The sequence below is a fragment of the Pholcus phalangioides genome, unplaced genomic scaffold (genome assembly GCF_987345545.1).
Source record: "Pholcus phalangioides strain wild (caught in Gottingen) unplaced genomic scaffold, Ppha-v1.0 ptg000172l_1, whole genome shotgun sequence".
Classification (NCBI taxonomy): Eukaryota; Metazoa; Arthropoda; class Arachnida; order Araneae; family Pholcidae; genus Pholcus; species Pholcus phalangioides.
Window position 1 is genome coordinate 4,613,643 of NW_028301637.1, and position 18,249 is coordinate 4,631,891.

At 36.0% G+C, this 18,249-nt stretch overlaps 1 protein-coding gene across 1 annotated transcript in view; it reads left to right on the forward strand.

Moving 5' to 3' along the window:
- The first annotated feature begins 2,687 nt into the window (after positions 1-2,687).
- Positions 2,688-18,249, forward strand: part of LOC149063594 (DNA-binding protein RFX2-like) — a 54,528-nt gene continuing 38,966 nt past the window's right edge. The window contains exons 1-6 of the mRNA XM_089255938.1: positions 2,688-2,845; positions 8,616-8,761; positions 9,339-9,576; positions 11,889-12,006; positions 15,282-15,387; positions 17,329-17,451. Coding sequence (XP_089112064.1) covers positions 8,633-8,761; positions 9,339-9,576; positions 11,889-12,006; positions 15,282-15,387; positions 17,329-17,451 — 714 coding nt within the window. The 5' untranslated portion in view covers positions 2,688-2,845; positions 8,616-8,632. The remainder of the gene's footprint in view (positions 2,846-8,615; positions 8,762-9,338; positions 9,577-11,888; positions 12,007-15,281; positions 15,388-17,328; positions 17,452-18,249) is intronic.

Consider the following 18,249-nt stretch of genomic DNA (forward strand, 5'->3'; position numbering starts at 1 on the left):
CTTCGGTGTGAGATCTCAGCCTGATTAGTCTTCCACAAGGTCATGTGGAAAATTTGTGAAACACAATGAAATGCTTTATTTTATGCTGCTTCTCTGTCCTTATTGGTTGTCCTCATTTTTAGCCTATCTACCGCCGGTGATTTTCATGCTACAGTTGCCGTTCGAACGCTATTTAGGGTTTTTCACAATGGAGATCACATTCCAATACAAAAAACTTGGTGTTGCCATTTGATATTTTCGAAATTTTCTCACTGTAACCGTAACTGTTAGAGTGACACTGTTGTTTTCCATATCATTCTTGAGCGCATACCTCAAAATACCTTATGCCAAAATTTCATTCAGTTTCTGTGAATGGCATGATAGTTAGGGACCCATATGTCGGGATACTTTTTTTATAATCACCCTGTATACACAGTATATAGTATACAGTTATATATACACAGTATATAGTTGTATAGTATATAGTATACAGTTATATAAACACAGTATATAAACACAGTATATAGTTGCATAGTATATAGTATACAGTTATATATACACAGTATATAGTTGTATAGTATATAGTATACAGTTATATAAACACAGTATATAGTTGCATAGTATATAGTATACAGTTATATATACACAGTATATAGTTGTATAGTATATAGTATACAGTTATATATATATATATATACAGTATATAGTTGTATAGTATATGAGAGTTGAGTTATTGTTAGACTTGAGAAAAATACGGGATACTGGGATTCGAAATCCCGTTCCAATTCCAATTGGGACATCACCAATTATCGCCAAAAGTTATGCCAAAAACGTAAGCAAAGCTGCCAAGTATTGCTAAAATCATCAAAAGTCGCCAGTAGTAGGAAATGAAGCAAAATGCAGTGGATCAAATGCACTACGGAAGAAAACACTTTAAAAAAAGACAATTTATTCTTATTTACAGTCGTAACTATCGTAATATAGATATAGATGGCTTTTTTCTCAGCCAGAGATATCAAGGAAACAGTTATTTTCCGGATATTATGCTGAGAAGGGTTGCCCGGTATGCAAGAGGGCCTGGGTTCGAGTCCCGGCGGAGACGTGATGACTTTTCTTTCCGAGCTCACCTCAGCATAATATCCGGAAAATAACTGTTTCCTTGATATCGTAATATAATTTATAAGTTGGGAAGATGATTTTATAATCGTTGATTTTTCAATGAAGAATAAAAATTCAAGTAGACTTCGTCGAAAATACGTGAAAAAAAACAGACATGAGGCTTTTTGGATCACGTGATATTTTCCCTTTTTCTTGAGAGACGTACAAGGTAACCAATATGGCGACTTCCTGTGCGACTCATGAAAGAAACAATGCTAAATTAAAGAAACAGAAATGAATCGGGTTTTTTTTCTTTTTAATGGGAGGTAGATACTTCGAAATCTTTTTTTTTAAGTTCAAGTTATTGATCTGCCTGTTTTTCCTTCAAAAAAAAATGCTTGATTAAAGCGGCAGAACTTCTTCAATGTAATTTATATGGGCCCATAATTAATTTCAAAACATCATAAACTATATGGATTGATGCAATTGTGTAATATAAGACAATACGGAGGAGACATTAGTTCTCATTTTCGCGCTTGAGAAGATATAAATAAAAAGCTGATTGATGTTATTGCAGGGATATCCACCTCAAAAGTGTGGGTCTGGCTCATTATTTTATATTTAATTTTCTGGGTTTCGTACCTCTAAGTGAACTCAATATTTCGAAAACCAAAGATTCAATTCAATTTTTAAAAATAATTGACGTGGAGGAAAACCCCACTAAATTTCTACGCTGAAATCGGCAATTTTAACATCGATCTCTATGGGGGAATCATCTAGTGTTTGTCTCTCAGTGTGATGCTGATGATGATTATGACGGCTATTCGAAAAGCCTCATTTTGCAAAAAATTCGGGTTGTTTAAGAAAGAAAACAAGCAGATCTCCTCGTCAAAAAGGCTACTACTATTATTAAACCAGAAAAAAGGCTCACCATACAGAGCAACCGGACTGCAGCGGTGCAATTATTCAATAATTGCATTTCACTCATAGCTATGAAAAATTAATGGCAGATGGCAGCACTACACATAACAAGCGTTGCACGGAAACAAACTTTATGTTAGGTTCACAACAAATACACAAGCACGTTTTCCAACTCTTCAACCACCTGATAAAATTTCTTCATTGAGACAGAGCGGTAGGCCATAATCTGGTTACGAGGATGAAAATGACTAAAATTACATGAAAGTACGAGGATATCTCTATAAATGTGGGACGTATAGTTAGTTCACAGTTATCCGTAAATTTTTCTTTAAAATATGGTCAGTTGGGCCTTTTTCAGTAAATTTCCTCGCTCAAATATGGTCACGTTATCTATAACATTATCCTACATACAATATATTACTTGTAATTTTTCTGCTAACAATCATGAAAGTAAATGAAAAAAATTAATTAATAAAATAATTAATTACATGCTACATAAATTATTTGAAAATCAAAAAAAATAAATTTAACACTTGAATTGATAAATCCTGTTTGAGGTTATATGCGAGGCAAATGTGTCAAGTTTTCTGATTGGCTGAGGTTGTGGAAACAGGGAGCAGGGTATGAGTGGGGTGGTTTGGGACTGCACATAATAAAAAGGATTAGATAGATGGCCGCTCCCGTGGCAACAGAGATTTGTTTAAATCGCCATACTAGTCTCTGCCTAGGATGATGATGTTCCCTATGCTGTTGTTGTTATTGTTGTTAGTGCATCTGTCAAAATAGAAGAAAAATGCACAGTTGGGGTTTGAGCCGCTGCCCTTAACAATCGCTTCCCACTAACGAGGTAAAAATATAATTAGCTCTCCTACTTTTTATACATTTTTTGTTATTTCTGTGTATCGGCGTTGTCTAGGGTCTGTTTCGTCAGTGAACGCGACAACATCCTCTAATCCATTTCCGATGCGGGTTTTTTGAAACTTATTTTTCATCAAATCGTGGTTGTTATTTGTTGATCTCCGTGAAAAAGTGTAATGAGTCCAGGAGCTCCCCCCCCCCTCCTCCCCTATCCCCGGGCAGGGACTCGAACCCGCGATCTTTAGAGGCACTGAAGCAAGGACGCTCAACGTTTTAGGAGAGTGGAGTGGGGGCCACTTTATTCGTTTGTAAACGTGTCGTGGGCCGCTTGGGTGATCTGTAGGTATCGTGTTTTGGAACCGCGCCACAGACCACTTAAAAGTTCCGTGAATATGCCGCGAGTCACTTGAGTGATCTGTTAATGCGCTGCGGGTCCTTCTCGTGATCTGGAATCTGTGGCCAGAGTCGTTCAGGTGGTCTGTGTATATGCAGTAAGGCACTGGAGCAGGCGCGGATCCAGGACGATGTGACGGGAGGGAGGCGAATTGTGCGAGTTCGTTTGATTGTCCCTTATTTTACAGGACAGATGAATTTTCAAATATTGTTTGGCTCTTGGGCAGTCGTTCTTATTGCTCCGCTCTTGACTCACGCCAGAGCAGGCTGCAGACATCTTTAGCTACAAATGGAATTGGGGGGGGGGGCAGGCATTTTCAGCTGTGAATGGAGTGGAGGCTGGCATCTTAAAATGCGATCAAAGCCAAGGCAGATATCTTCATCTGTGAATGGAACAGTGGAGGCGGGCATCTTCAGCTGTGAATGGAGGGGAGGTGGGCATCTTCAGCTGTGAATGGAGTGGACTCGGGCATCTTCAGCTGTGAATGGAGGGGAGGTGGGCATATTCAGCTGTGAATGGAGTGGAGGCGGGCATCTTCAGCTGTGAATGGAGTGGGGGTGTGCATTTTCGGCTGTGAATGGAGGGGAGATGGGTATCTTCAGCTGCAATTAAAGCTAAGGCAGATATCTTCATCTGTGAATGGAACAGTGGAGGTGGGCATCTTCAGCTGTGAATGGAGTGGAGGTGGGCATCTTCAGCTGTGAATGGAGTGGAGGTGGGCATCTTCAGCTGTGAATGGAGGGGAGGTGGGCATCTTCAGGTGTGAATAGAGTGGAGGCGGGCATCTTCATCTGTGAATGGAGTGGAGTTGGGTATCTTCAGCTGCAATTAAAGCTAAGGTAGGTATCTTCAACTGTGAATGGAGCAGGGCAGGCACCTTCAGCTGTGAATGGAGTGGAAGCAGGCATCTTCAGCTGTGATTTAAGCCAAGGCAGGCATCTTCAGCTATGAATTGAGCAGGAGCAGGAATCTTTAGCTGTGAATGGAGTGGAGGCGGGCATCTTCAGCTGTAAATAAGAGTAGAGGCGGGCATCTTCAGCTGTGAATGGAGTGGAGATGGGTATCTTCAGCTGCAATTAAAGCTAAGGCAGGTATCTTCAACTGTGAATGGAACGGGGCAGGTATCTTCAACTGTGAATGGAACAGGGCAGGTATCTTCAACTGTGAATGGAACGGAGCAAGCACCTTCAGCTGTGAATGGAGGGGAAGCAGGCACCTTCAGCTGTGAATGGAGTTGAAACAGGCATCTTAAGCTGTGAATGGAGTGGAAGCAGGCATCTTAAGCTGTGATTTAAGCCAAGGCAGGCATCTTCAGCTATGAATTGAGCAGAAGCAGGAATCTTCAGCTGTGAATAAAGCAGGCAGGTGAATCCAGAGCTTGTATCAAAGTGGAAGTTTTCTCTCAGCTCCAGAACCTTCACTGTTATTTTAGTGTTAAAATTTTCCATCAACTCAAAAGTTTTCTTCGCCTTTGAAGTCAAAGTTTTCAGGTGCGATGAATTTAAGAAAAATTGCTTCTGGTGAGGAATTCGAGGAATTGTTTTTTCCCTTTCCTTTCCCGCTTTTTTTCTTTCCAGTTTTGTAGATAAACTTACGAATGACTATTGACGTGGCAATCTGTGCTAGCAAATCTTTTTTTACACATCTGGTAACTTCTGTATCGCCTATCGGCTCAGTTTGAGTGCAGCGTTCAAACTTCAGAAAAAATCTTTTTTTTTTTTTGAAAATGTCATAGTAAAAGTTGAAACCTCTAGATTTGAGACAAAAATAACAAATTATCAATGAAGTTTGGATAAATTCAAACCGCAAGGAAAGTTTATTGGTGAAAAAGTGAGGCAAATTAACCTGTGAATCGAAAAATTTTGATGCGTAGTTTGATTTTGATCTTGAAAAATGGATTTCCAAATTAAAGATATGACACACTTAAAATAATAAATTGGTTGGATTTGTTGATGTATAGATGAGGCAAATATATGGGGGAAAAATGTTCAAATTCATCTCGCCAGATCTCATTGGTGAGCGTCTTTTGCTGACACATTGACAATGACATCTGAATTTTAATTGAAGAAAACTACTTTAATAAATCTAGAATCGCCGTATTTGTGAAGTATATTCAGAATTCTCTAGCTTTTACTTCTAAATTTTTTATGAAGAGACATAATTAGAATGAGGTTTGGCAGCTGAGTCTCGAACTTGGCTTTCATTAAAAAAGTTATCAGCAAGGCCTGGATGTTGTTGCCCTAAAAATTCTTGAAAAAGGCTTCAAAAAATGCCCTAAAAACTTGAAAAAATGCCATCAAAATAATGAAGATCTTTTGAGAAAGCGGTTACGTTTGAATGTCAAAAGAAAAAGTTTTGACAACATCAAAATCATGTGTAAATTTTTTTTCTCAAGTTTTTCCCCCTATTTTTATATATTTCATCAAAAATAATTTTTTTAATAAACAAATAGTTCATGAATCGGTTTGGAACACTGGTGTTATGCACTGATAGGGCTCCAATTTGAGGGCCTGAGACGATTCCTATTATTTTTTGTTTTTCACAAGAAATTCACTATTAAGAGGCTTGTGAAGAATCTGATCGGAGGGTCCTGTTGCCAGATGTGGTGCCCATGACTGCCATACTGGGGAGGAGAATAGGGATTTTTGAAGTAGAAATTGAAAAATGAACCACCTCCAAGGAAATCCCATGTATGCCTAGGGGGTTAATTTTCCATAATCTCAAACCATATTAATTAACTGCACATATTTCTTTGAGTCGAATTTGCGTAATTTCTCCGTAGTTTTCTACATAGCCCGTATATTTCGATTGATTATAACACATTACCTGATGCTAGATTGATTTCATGTAATAAATTGAATTTTTGTGCAATTCTATGTGTTTTTGTCTGCTATATTAAATTGTTTGGCAAGAAAAAAAAGTTGCCACTTTGGCGGTGACCACACTTATGGAAAGTTAACTTGCCTAGGGTTAGGAAGCCTAAAAAGCAGCTTTTATTTCATTTTTCATGAAATCCAAACATATTTCTTTATTAAGTACTCAATGCAATCAGTATTCATATAACTTTCATCCATCTTTTCCATTGTCAAAAAATTATAAAAGTAAAAAAAAAATCACGAAAATGCCAAAACAAATGCCCTAACAGTGAAAAAAAAACAGAAAAATGTAAAAAAATTCAAATGTCATCAGCATCTGGGCCCTGGTTATCAGTATACCACACACACACAGCAGTTCCCAAACACTTTCAGTTGTGGACCCCTGGAAATATAAATGTGTTTCTGTCATGAGTCCTTATTCAGAACAGCACTAACTACAGCCATCTATCAACAAGCTTGAACGATGGAGCACATTTCATCCAGCACTAGCGAATGTTAAGATTCTCATCTGTCACAATGAAGGTTGTTTTCAAGGTCCTTGAGTTCGATCCTGGGGAAGAACATAAATAACAAGTTCTTTTCTCAAAAAAATGGGGTAGACTGTCATAGACACGGCTGCAAGTACTGACATGAATATGTTTTTTGTGCCTTGAATCGTATGTTAGGCGTAGGCGGAGATAGATTCGGAAGTCTGGGGGGGGGGGCAAGGTCATTATTGCTGGGGGGCACGATGATGATGATGATGATGTCAATTCATACACAACATATACATTAGATCTGCCCACTCCCTTTTTGATGCTGGGACCCCGCCCATGATGTTAGGCTACTACTTAACTGTTCATGCACCTTGTACGCATTCCTCTATTGAATTTCTAACGAATAGGTACATGTCGGAATATGCGTGTCTGTGTTGTGAACCTAACATGTTTGTTTCTGTGTAATGCTTGTTATGTGTAGTGCTGTCCCCTGCTATATTTTTTCTAACTATGAGTGAAGTGTAATAATTGAAGATTTTATCATTGTAGGAATGTCGTTCTCTGTGACGAGACTTTTTAACAGGGAGATCGGCTCACATTCGTGCCTCTAAGCTGGGAACAGGAGAAAACAAACTTCAGCCAACTTTCACTGTGTCACTTACATGTAGATCTTTCAGAAACTTTACAAATTTGTGTTTTTTAGACTTGGCGTATTTTCTAATAAACAATTATCCACCATAACTCGAAAACGGTTTGAGATAGGACAAGGTGTTGATGGGGGCATTTCATGATCCACTTGGGCTTGTCTATCACCCCCTTTTGTATGGCAGAATAGGTTTGATTCAACCTATATAGCCATGTGTGACACGTTGGTGCCTACTGTACCATCTTGCATCAGAACATCAAACTTTGACTAGCGATCTCTGGCCACAGCTCGAATCATTTCTGAAAATCGGACTTAGGCCAAAACTCTTGGCTTATTTGCAAATTGGCTGACCCCTTCATGAATTGGCTGCACTTCTGACTTTGGCAGTAACATATACATACCAGGGCTTAACAAATCTCAGGCGCCAGGTAGACATGGCAAATTAAAAAAAATCTATATTGGCCCCTATAATTTTTTGTGTGTGATCAGTAGGTCTCAGGACAAAATACAGTGTTTAGAACTAATTTCAGCACATCCACTAACCCGAAAAGGGATCACCAAGTGAAAAACACATTATTCAAAACCATTTTTCCATGAGAAAAAAAAATGCTTTATCACTATGAAATTCGGCCAATGCCAAAATTTTTTTTCAATTCATCAAGCATTATTGCATACTCATAATATGTTATGTCTACATTTTAAATAGTTTTATTTTTCAATATTCTCCCATTTAATAATTAGGCGTTAGAATAACTCTGTGGTCAGATGGCAAACTGTCACAATTGACTTTTCCCAAAAAATTTAGTTTTTTGCATTCTGGTATCTCGTTTGTCAAAATTTTAGAAGGTGACAAAATTTCATCTATCTCTTTCAGTTTATGAGGAACCAACAGAAGCAGATTGCAATAAGTCAAAAAGCCTCAAAATCACATTTTTGTGAAATATTGTTTACAAATTTGCCCTCTGGAAATTTTGAAAATGTGACTTGTTACATTTTGCCATCTGAGCACTGAACTTATCATTACCAATTTTTTCATGTCCAAGTAATTTGACTATTGTTGCTATTTATACGATATTTGTAAATAATACTGTTATGTTTGAAAATATTTTTTTTACTTCAAAATTGGAATTTCCGATAAGTTAAACTATCAAACTAACTTTAACTCAAAGTTTTCTGTTGGTTGCTGCACATTCAAATTATCAAGATATTATTGTATTAGTCATCTCAACTCATTTTCATTTTAAGTTAGAAATGAAGTATTCCACCAACTCACTGGTTTTGGCCTTCTCATTGCTTTTGTTATCATTAAATTGTACGAATTAATATGGTTTTTTTTAATCATGAAAATATTAATTTTTGTTCGTAAGGTTCAGTATCAGTCGCCATGGCTGCCCAGACTTTTATGGCAGACATGCAAGCTCTAAGTGCTGTGCAGCAAAATTCACCAATGACGCAGCAACAGCAGACAGAACAGAGTATTACTCAAGCGATCCAGGCGACGCAATCTAATCAGGTGAGATGCAGTCATTCATTTAATGAATTAGATTGATATTAAGGATTGCAAATAATTGTCTTAAAAATGCTAATGAAATGTGGTCATTTTGACCACAAAAGCTACTTTGACCTTAACAGTTTATCTCAGTTCCTTGAAATTTCATGACACTTTTCATAATTTTAAGGCTCTTAAATTCCTAAAATAAAAATGTTCTAGGTTTCTTATTTTAGTAGTGAAATGAAGTTCTACCTAGAACGACTGCAACTGTCATTTTGACTGCTATAGAGATATTTAACTAATACGATTGCCGAACATGCTGAAATAGACAGTCATATGGGCAAACATTAATAGTGAAAGAACAGATGTTTCACCATGGTGTTCACTTTTCTCCAGTACCCATTTTGTGCCATTCTACACTTGCATCTAAGTTTCTTTATGTACTTATCCTGGTTATTGTTATCAAAACCCTCAAGCCCTAATGTGATCATGATCACATTTAGCGGCTTGCACTGTTTGTCACCACATTGGAAAAAAATCTTGAATTGCACTGGTTTTTTGTTTAAAATTATTTTCCCCCTCTTTTGTTTCAATGCAGAACAAAGTACAAACATCTGTAAGTAACTCATTATCACCATCTGTGAATCACAACACTCATAATGGACAACAGCCGCAGAAAGCTAACGTCCCTCAAGTTCCGGGTATTCCTTTGTCGCCATCAGTCTCCTCGGCCCAGGTTCCTTGTCACTCTCCACCAAACCAGCAGAATCAAAAAGCCGAGCCTGTTGTACAAGCTGCCTCAGCTGGTGCTGCATCACAGTTTATTGCTGTAGCAGGTAATTTTATTGACTTGTTTTTGGGTTTTTTAAAGAAATAATTCAGATCCACAGTATTTTCCTGTGTATAATCTTTGGATCATACGTTTCAAATATGTATGTGTACTGACATTTCTTAACGTAGACTTTTTACTGCTGTGTCTTATCTGCAGCATTTTTTCTGAGAGGTTGGAATGGAAAAATATGTTTAAAAAATTTTGTATAAAATAATTTTTATAGATTTATAGGTAGCGCTATGCAAACAAAAAAAATTGAACATATAACAAAAAAAACAATCATTTAAATCTCCTCTGGACTTGAGGGGTTAATCATCAATATAATGAATCTCATCTCGTAGGCCGAAGGAGATTAATGGAATTGTGCTGATTTTTGCAGGTGTTTAATTAAAAAATTATAACTTTTAAACTAAGTGTAGAATTAATTTAAAATTTTTTATGTTTATAAAATAATGTCTTGTCTAGAATATTATATAGTATCATGTGTGTTGTGTGCCCATACTGAGTTGGCCTCTGACCTTGACCTGCGAAGAGAAGGTTTATTTTCCAAGGAGGTGAAAAACTCACTAAAATAGCACAAAAGACACCAATGGAAAATACCAACTACTCCTTTTTCCTGCGATCTTTTTTACCGGAAGAAGATAATAGAATTGTCCATCGTGACATTTCGTGACATAGCCAGAGAACAACTCAGCGTGGGTATACAATACCTAATTTTTTTTCTGTATTTTCATTTTGGTAAAATTGTTGGTTTCCTCTTCTACCACGGCCCAAAAATCAGATTTAAAACTCAGCCTCATTGCTGTAACAAAGAACTAACTCAATTATACTGGACATTCCAGCTCAAAAGGGACTTAAACACTCACTTTACAGTAATAATTATGCAGAGTGTTTTAGCTCAACAGGCTAAAACATGTTCTTTACAATAATATCTCAGATCCCCACATGTTAAGCAGCAAAGGTTCATCACTCACAATTAAATACAATAAATGAAAATAATATAACAACTATGATTGTACAAAGCCACATTATTCCTTTTTCGAATGATATCAAGCATAGAGGTCGTGAAATAATATAATGGATTAAAAAAAGATATGTATATGTTGTGGTTGGCACTATCGCTCTGCGACATGTGAAGTCAGGGCCCAATGTACAGAGTATGTCGCTCAACGTTGAGGGGTTAAAATGTTCATTTGTTGCTTTTCCACTGATATTTTTTATTTCAAAGTAGAGAAATTTGCATTTGTGCATTATATGTAAGAAATTACAGAAATATTTATATTTCTACACTAAATGTATACAGTAGAGCATCGATTATTTGAATACAATCAGCTGAAACATTGTTTAACGGAAAGCGTTTCAGTCGGGAACTTACAATTCGCATGCTATGTAGAAGTTCTGCTTGTAGCCACAAATGCTAAAATGATACTAAATATATGCAGTTTTGTGTTTAATATCATTGCTTCTTTGCTTCATATTATACCTATGATACTGGTATTATTTTTTCCCATAAATGATCGGTTATCCAAACACCCCTAGTCCCGAATTGTATTGGATAATCAATGCTGTGCAGTATGTGCTTCAGGGCTGGACAAATCTCCAAAAATTTTCATACCCGACTTAGAATAATACATGCCCGAATCAATATTTTAGATACTAGCAGCAGACATGTGGTTGAAAAATTACATGCCGGACAACATTTTTATCCATGGGGCTTGTTCAGCTTTGATGTGCTTATATGTGGTGCTCTGTAAGTCCTGATTTGGCCTTTATCTCATCAGCCATTCATCATAGAGGTATGGTTTCAACTTAGAACTTGAATGTGTTCAAAAATCACTCTAACAGTTTTGAGAGTGAAAACACAATGTGTCAAAAATAAAAAATTTAAAATTTTGTATGGACACCGTCTTAAAAAAAACCTAATTAGAAAATTTTTGCTCTGTTTCTTCTGAAACCAACAAAAACATTTCATGTTTCAAAGTGCAATATTAACTGACATTTGAATTCAAAATTGGAGAAACATTGGGAAAGAACAGCGTAAACTATAATTCCTTAAAACAGTCCAGACATGGTCTTCTTAATGCTGGCCCATGCAGAAGTCTCATGATAATGAAATCTGGGATTATGATTTTTTCATGAGTAAACATTGAAATAGATAAGCAGGAACTTTCAGTTAGGTAGCCCCCCAGAGCATCATTCAGCCCTTGGTGCTCTTAAGATGGTCCCGAGTCCAGAAAGAATTCTTATTTAGGTTAAGTTACAATGAAATTCATATTCGAGAAAATATATTCATAAATTGACTCTTCTTTTCTTCAGTTTCTGAACATGATCATAATGCTGAAGGCAATATAACTTTGCAAGCAGCTCATCCGACATATGTGCAGTATGTTGACAGCAGTGGAGAGCCAAATATTTATGCCACAAATGGACAGATGTAAGTATGAAATAATATTTTTGTTATTATGCAGATTAATTCAGATTGTTTGTCCACTGGACTACCTTTGCGACTATTGAACATTAGAGGACCAGACATTCCTCTCTTCACATCTCAGAAAGATATCAAAGTTTTTCCAAAGGATGGTTGCACCCCACAAATTTTAATTCTTTTCTCTCTTTTTTATTTTAAATATTTGCTCATCAATAATTCATCAGCATTAATGGGCAACCAACAAACAATCATTACTTAACCATACATGCATCTCATAAACATTGTTATACAGAATTTCAAACAAATTGGTACAGGACGCAGGGTACGTTGATTTAACTCTTTACACCCAGATAGAAAACCTGGGAGGGTCGTGAAAATACCAAGTTTTTTGTGTTCGAAGTGGACTCGTCCAAATTTCGGCCACTTTCCCTCTCCCCACCCTTTCTCCATGAGTTTCTATTCATGCCACCCTTTGCATTGACGTTCACCCCTTCATTTCAATGGATTTTCGGGAGATAATTTGTCTATATATATATATATATATATATATATATATATATACTGAAAACACCCCTTTCCTCACAGTATTATCTCTTCGTAAAATGCATTGAGTACCCTTAATTCATTCTCAAGGAACATTCTAGTGCATCAGCTTTTAAAATCCCATTGATAGGGCGTTGCAGTTGTCTTTCCCATTCCCGCCTCTGACAAGAGCTTTCATCTTCTTCCCCGTTGGTGACAAAAGCCCACCAAAACATACCCATACCCCCTAGCTGGGCCGACTTGAGGCGGTTATGGGCATTAACCTACTCGGCCGACTTCGGGCGATCTGGGCATTATAGAGTTAAATCACTTGATTTTTTTGGAAAAATTGTTGATTTAAATCACAAAATTAAATTTTTTTCTTTACATAACTTCAATGATATTGAGGCAAAAGTAACCTGTTGTGGTATGCATGTTATTGATATGTGGTAAAGTTCATAATTAAAAGTATAGAAGATGCTCATAGACTTTCTATGTTGAAAGCCTATGGCATTGTCCTAGTCTTTCTCCAAGTTGGACATCACCCATAAAAAACTGTTCTTTAATTTTGAAGTCTTACCAAGTTTACTATATATACCATGCCATTAGGTTTGTTTTGTTAAACAGATTTAAAAAACTGATAACATCTGAGCTAAAGCTTTGGTAATTTCATGCCATATTCTGACGTCATATTTGAAGATAAAAACTTTTCGAGAATTTCTTTGTTTCTTTTCCAACAAAACAATTTGAAATTGTTAAAGCTTTCATCTATTTTTATTTTCTTTATAAAGAGCATAATTAATTGTGTGAGGGGACAAAATGCATGGAAGCCTTTTAGAAATGCACAAAACATGTGTTTCTATTCTTTCCTTTCAAAGTGTGCATAATTTATGCAGTTTTTCTAATCCAAAATCTGATATTTTCTGGTTTTATAAGTAGTATATATTTATTCCTTCTGGCATACCCTGAGGGAAATGCCAAATCACAAATTTTGCATACCTTTTTGAAAGTTATACCAAAAATCATGTCATACCAAAACAATCAAATTTTCATTAAAAAAAGTCAGTGTAATGGCCAGCTAGAGTGTCTGAAACGGTAACCCCAGATCTAGCATGGGGGGGGGGATAAGGGGGACCCCCCTTGAATATTTTTTATGAAAATTCAACCATGTGGGGAGTATTACTTTTCACATTCTTTGGTTCCTTTATAGTTAAATTTTAAATCATTGATCTTACTCATATATCTAATTTCTTTGTCTGTAATATTCTCATTAAACTGGTCTATTGCGAAGTCCAGAAAAATATTATAATTTGAATCTAAATATATAATTTGAATCTTGCCCTATTTATATGAAACAAAACTCATTGAAATCATTCCATTCCTGGGGAAAACTATATAGCCCTTGAATAGATGATTATTGTTTCTAACCACATTTCATGGATGTTGGGTTCTGTAAGAAACCTGTGTCATACCTTTCATCAGACATTTTGAGGTATTTTATTATGTTTTGGGGTACAATTACATCTGAATTTAAAATTCTTATATTTTTACTCACAGAACGGATCAAAGTATTCCATAAAATTGCACTTAGGGTCATTATTACATTTCTTGAAGTCAAAAGCATATGCTCACTTACAATATAAGACTTTGTTAATTTCATTCTCTGTTATATCCCTACCATCTTCATAGTAAGCAATAGATGTTGTACACTTTCACTGCAAGCACATTGCCTTGCAACTTCTTTAAACTGTCATTTTCATCTGATAAAATGTGGTCATCACCCTTTGATAATCTATTATTTTCTGATTTCACTTTTTTTATTTCTCTCGTAGGCAATCAAAGCATCCTATCTTTTAATTTAGAATCTAGATCTTGGGGAGGGGCATTATGAACCCCCTAAAATGGAGGTCCCAATTTGGGGCACTCTTTCCCCCCCCCCCCTACTAAAATTTTTATTTTTGAGGTGATCGCAACCCCATTCAAAGGGAACTCCCCATTTCATCCAGGCCAAATCTTGAGGGTTTTAGGCCCCCCAGCAGGCTGTTACCCTGACTTATTTAATGAAAATTTGATTTTTTTTTTTCATTTATTTATCCAATATTATTGGCCCTGGGGACTATACAAGAAGAGGATGCAATTGAAAGTGGCAAAGATATTGTTTGATATTTATTGGCTAAAAAATTAGTGATAGTGGGGGGGGGGTCTACAATAAAGCTGGGGAATTTGTTCCATTCACCAATGGTCAAAGCCGTCACTAGAATCAAAAATAGGTTCTCTAATTTAAGGGAATGACCTCATCTTCTGTAGATGTGGGATGATTTGCTAGGATACCAAAGTTGAGATGACCATGGAAAATCTTGTATAACTTTTGATATGAAATTTGTTATGAAATACATGATTTTTGGTGTAATTTTCAAAAAAAAAAGTGAAATTGGGAATTGGGACATTATCCCGGTTGTGCCAGAAGGAGTAACTATATACCACTTTCATATGCCCAAGTAGTTAAGTAGTATTTATATCACAATTATTTATGACATGTAGAAAAATAATTTAACATTGCAACCATTGAAATGTTTGTTAATATATTTTTATTGACTTCTGCTTAGCGATAGAGATTTTTTATTTTGTGAGACCTGCTTGCACTCAATAATTTTTTATAATTTATGACTTTGACAAAAATAAGTTATAAAATTGTTTTTTCATTTGCTTATTCCTAGCTCTGTTAATGTATTGATCAAAGTTTTTTTCATAATTTGTAGGGCGGGTTACTCTGTCTATAGTGTCACTGACTCTGCTGCGATGTACACACCAGCTACTGCTACTTATTACAGTACCAATAACGGTACACCTGTTACATATTCTCAGGTGAGCGAGACTGATGATTTATATCTTAAATTGTAAAACATAACTTTTTTCTATAATATCTTAATCAGACATACCTCACTTTACGTGATTAATTTTGTGGAACCAATTAATTGCATAAAGTGAGTTGAATTTAGCATGAGTAAGATAGCAATTTTGGGGGGGGGGGCATTCTTCAGTATGATTTTAAAAATGTAGTTAATGAATTAGTCAAGCTGATAAATAAAAAATTGATAAATCTTCTTTGTTGGATGAAATGGATTTAATTAATACTATTTTATAAATGCTATATATTTCTGGCGCTCTTAAATCGTATGACAAATGCACTAGTTCAGGTCAGTGTGGGTCTGCTCTCCTGAAATACTTGGTATGATAGGGGCTTACACATTTTTTTAATGAAACAGTCAAGATTCATCTTAAAAACAGCATTCTTCATTATATTAATGATTTCCCTACCTCTCGCAAATGTGAAAATTCTATTTTTATTGGAAGGGTTTTATTTTTGATCACAATTCTGATGGCATAGTCAAGTGATGGGCAAATTTTTTTTGGAACCGGGCCAAAAAGAAAAAAGAAAACATTTTCGTAGAGCTGACATTGATCCTTAATTAGAATTTTTATGCTTAGAAATGAAGTGGCAGATGTGTTATATACTTTGAGAACTGCCACGGTTTCATTGTGAATGAGAGAGAATGGTTTGTCTTTTATAACTGTGAAAAATATGTAAGTTTCCTATATTTTAATAACTTTCTGCATATTGCACACTTGTTCCATTTTCTTTATGTGCAAAAGTTTTAAAATCAGTTTCTATTTGAATTCTCACAACTATATTTTTCAAATGCAAAAAGAAGGAACATACCCTTGGATAAATTTTTTATTAAACACTGACATTTGAAATTTCTATAGTCCCTTTTGAAGCCGCTGTGGTGGTCGAGTGGTCATAGCGAGGACTCGCATCATGAGGTCTCGGGTAACCCCACCATCGCAGCAGTGGTGGTCGGCTAAAGTTGGGTTTCTGTGGTTCCCAACTTCGAGGTGCAAATGCAGGCTGATCTCCCCACTAGAAAGTCTTGCTGCAGAGAGCAACAAGCCTACAATGATAAAATATTCAAACACTACACTTCACTCATAGTTCAAAAAATATATGGTAGATGGCAGCACTATAACAAGCATTACACATAAACAAGCTTCACGTTAGGTTCACAACACAGGCATGCACATCACAATGTGTACCAATTCGTTAGAAATTCCTCAGAGGAATATGGACGAGGTACATGTGTGGTTTAGTAGTAGTCCCTTTTGAAATCTGTGGGTGGGCCGAGTAGAACCTCTAAGTAGGCCATAGTTTGCCCATCACCATCACAGTCTAATGTGTTAAAAATACATTCTGGCATTTGCTTTCTTGGAAACTTTTTGAGCTCAATAAAAACTGATAAGACTTAACAACAAAGAACTTTATCATTTATGTTTAATATTTTCATGTGAGCCATAAACATTATTAATAAATGCGTCACTATGTTATTAACTCGCTGTGGCAAGTGGAATTTTGGGTGTTTTATACATCCTCAGATCCAAAAGATTTTATGATAACTTTATAATTTCTTTAATTTAAACTCATTTTCAGAATTTACATCATTAGAATCAAACTTCAAACTGAATTTCCCAGGTTTGCAAGGTTTTAAACGAGTTTTTAAAATTGGGTTATATTGAAAATGCATCAAGTGACGTATAGCTATACTTAAAAACTGAATTTTTTGTATTATATATTTCTCTCATACTAATTTGTTATTTTGAGAATGTTACTGAATAAACAGTCATGCTAATAAATAATTATCTTACGAGCATATATGTTATTCTATCATTCACTTCATTGGGCAATTCACCTAATGTGGACGTGACTTTATTTAGTGATTCTCAAAAATCTTTCATGTTATTTACATTCAGCTGATTGAAGATAGTGGAGATTTCAAGGTCCAAGCTTCAGCATTAGGTGGCGATGCCACTCACCACACCCTGACTGCAGCATCTAATGCTGTGACCTTGGCAAGCAGGATGTCACCTGTTTCTGTAAGTATGCTGTTTATATTTCCATTCCCCCCTTTTTTTAAGTGGAATCTGTTCATCTATTCACAATTACGATTCATCAAACCTTGCAATTATTATGTAATATTGTATTGCTAATGAACAGAATTATCCAGCAATGAAATCATTCTGAAAATTTTTTATTGATCAGAAAGAAGTAATTATTACAGTAGAGTCTCTCTCAATAATTTGAGTCTCAAGAGTTCGAGGTTGCATATAATCTGAGGTGATAGAGCTTTTGAAAATATTTTTTCAAACCTCTTTTTTTTTCCTATTTCTCACTGTGAACACGTTTTATTTCATTTTGTTTTGATTCATCCAATGAATGTGAGTATAAGCCCAGTTTTTACCCTTTCTGATGCATTGTCCCCACAGTGAGACCACCTGTTTACATTGTTTTCTATAGGTTGTGGGAAAATGTCTGCACTTCAGAGGATTAAGGGGTCTTGATTCCTAGGCAGAGATCTTCTGTGGATCCACTCTCCCCCACACCACCAGCATTTTCCACATGTTTCTCTGTAGTAAATTTGTAGTGTAAAAAAATAACATTCATATCGGGTCCCATGGATACGAGAGACTGTCAGCCTCCCTTGTAAAGAGGCCATCTGTCTTGGCAGCCCTAATCTCAATGAGCTAAGCAGTTGAATTAAAAGAACGAAATAGATCCTAGTAAGTATGAATACATAGATCTAAAGCTCTCTCCCTCCTACTCTGAAAGTCTATTTCTGCTGTTCTTTTAGGATAATCAGAGTTTTTGTTCAACTGAGGCACAGCTTCCATCCC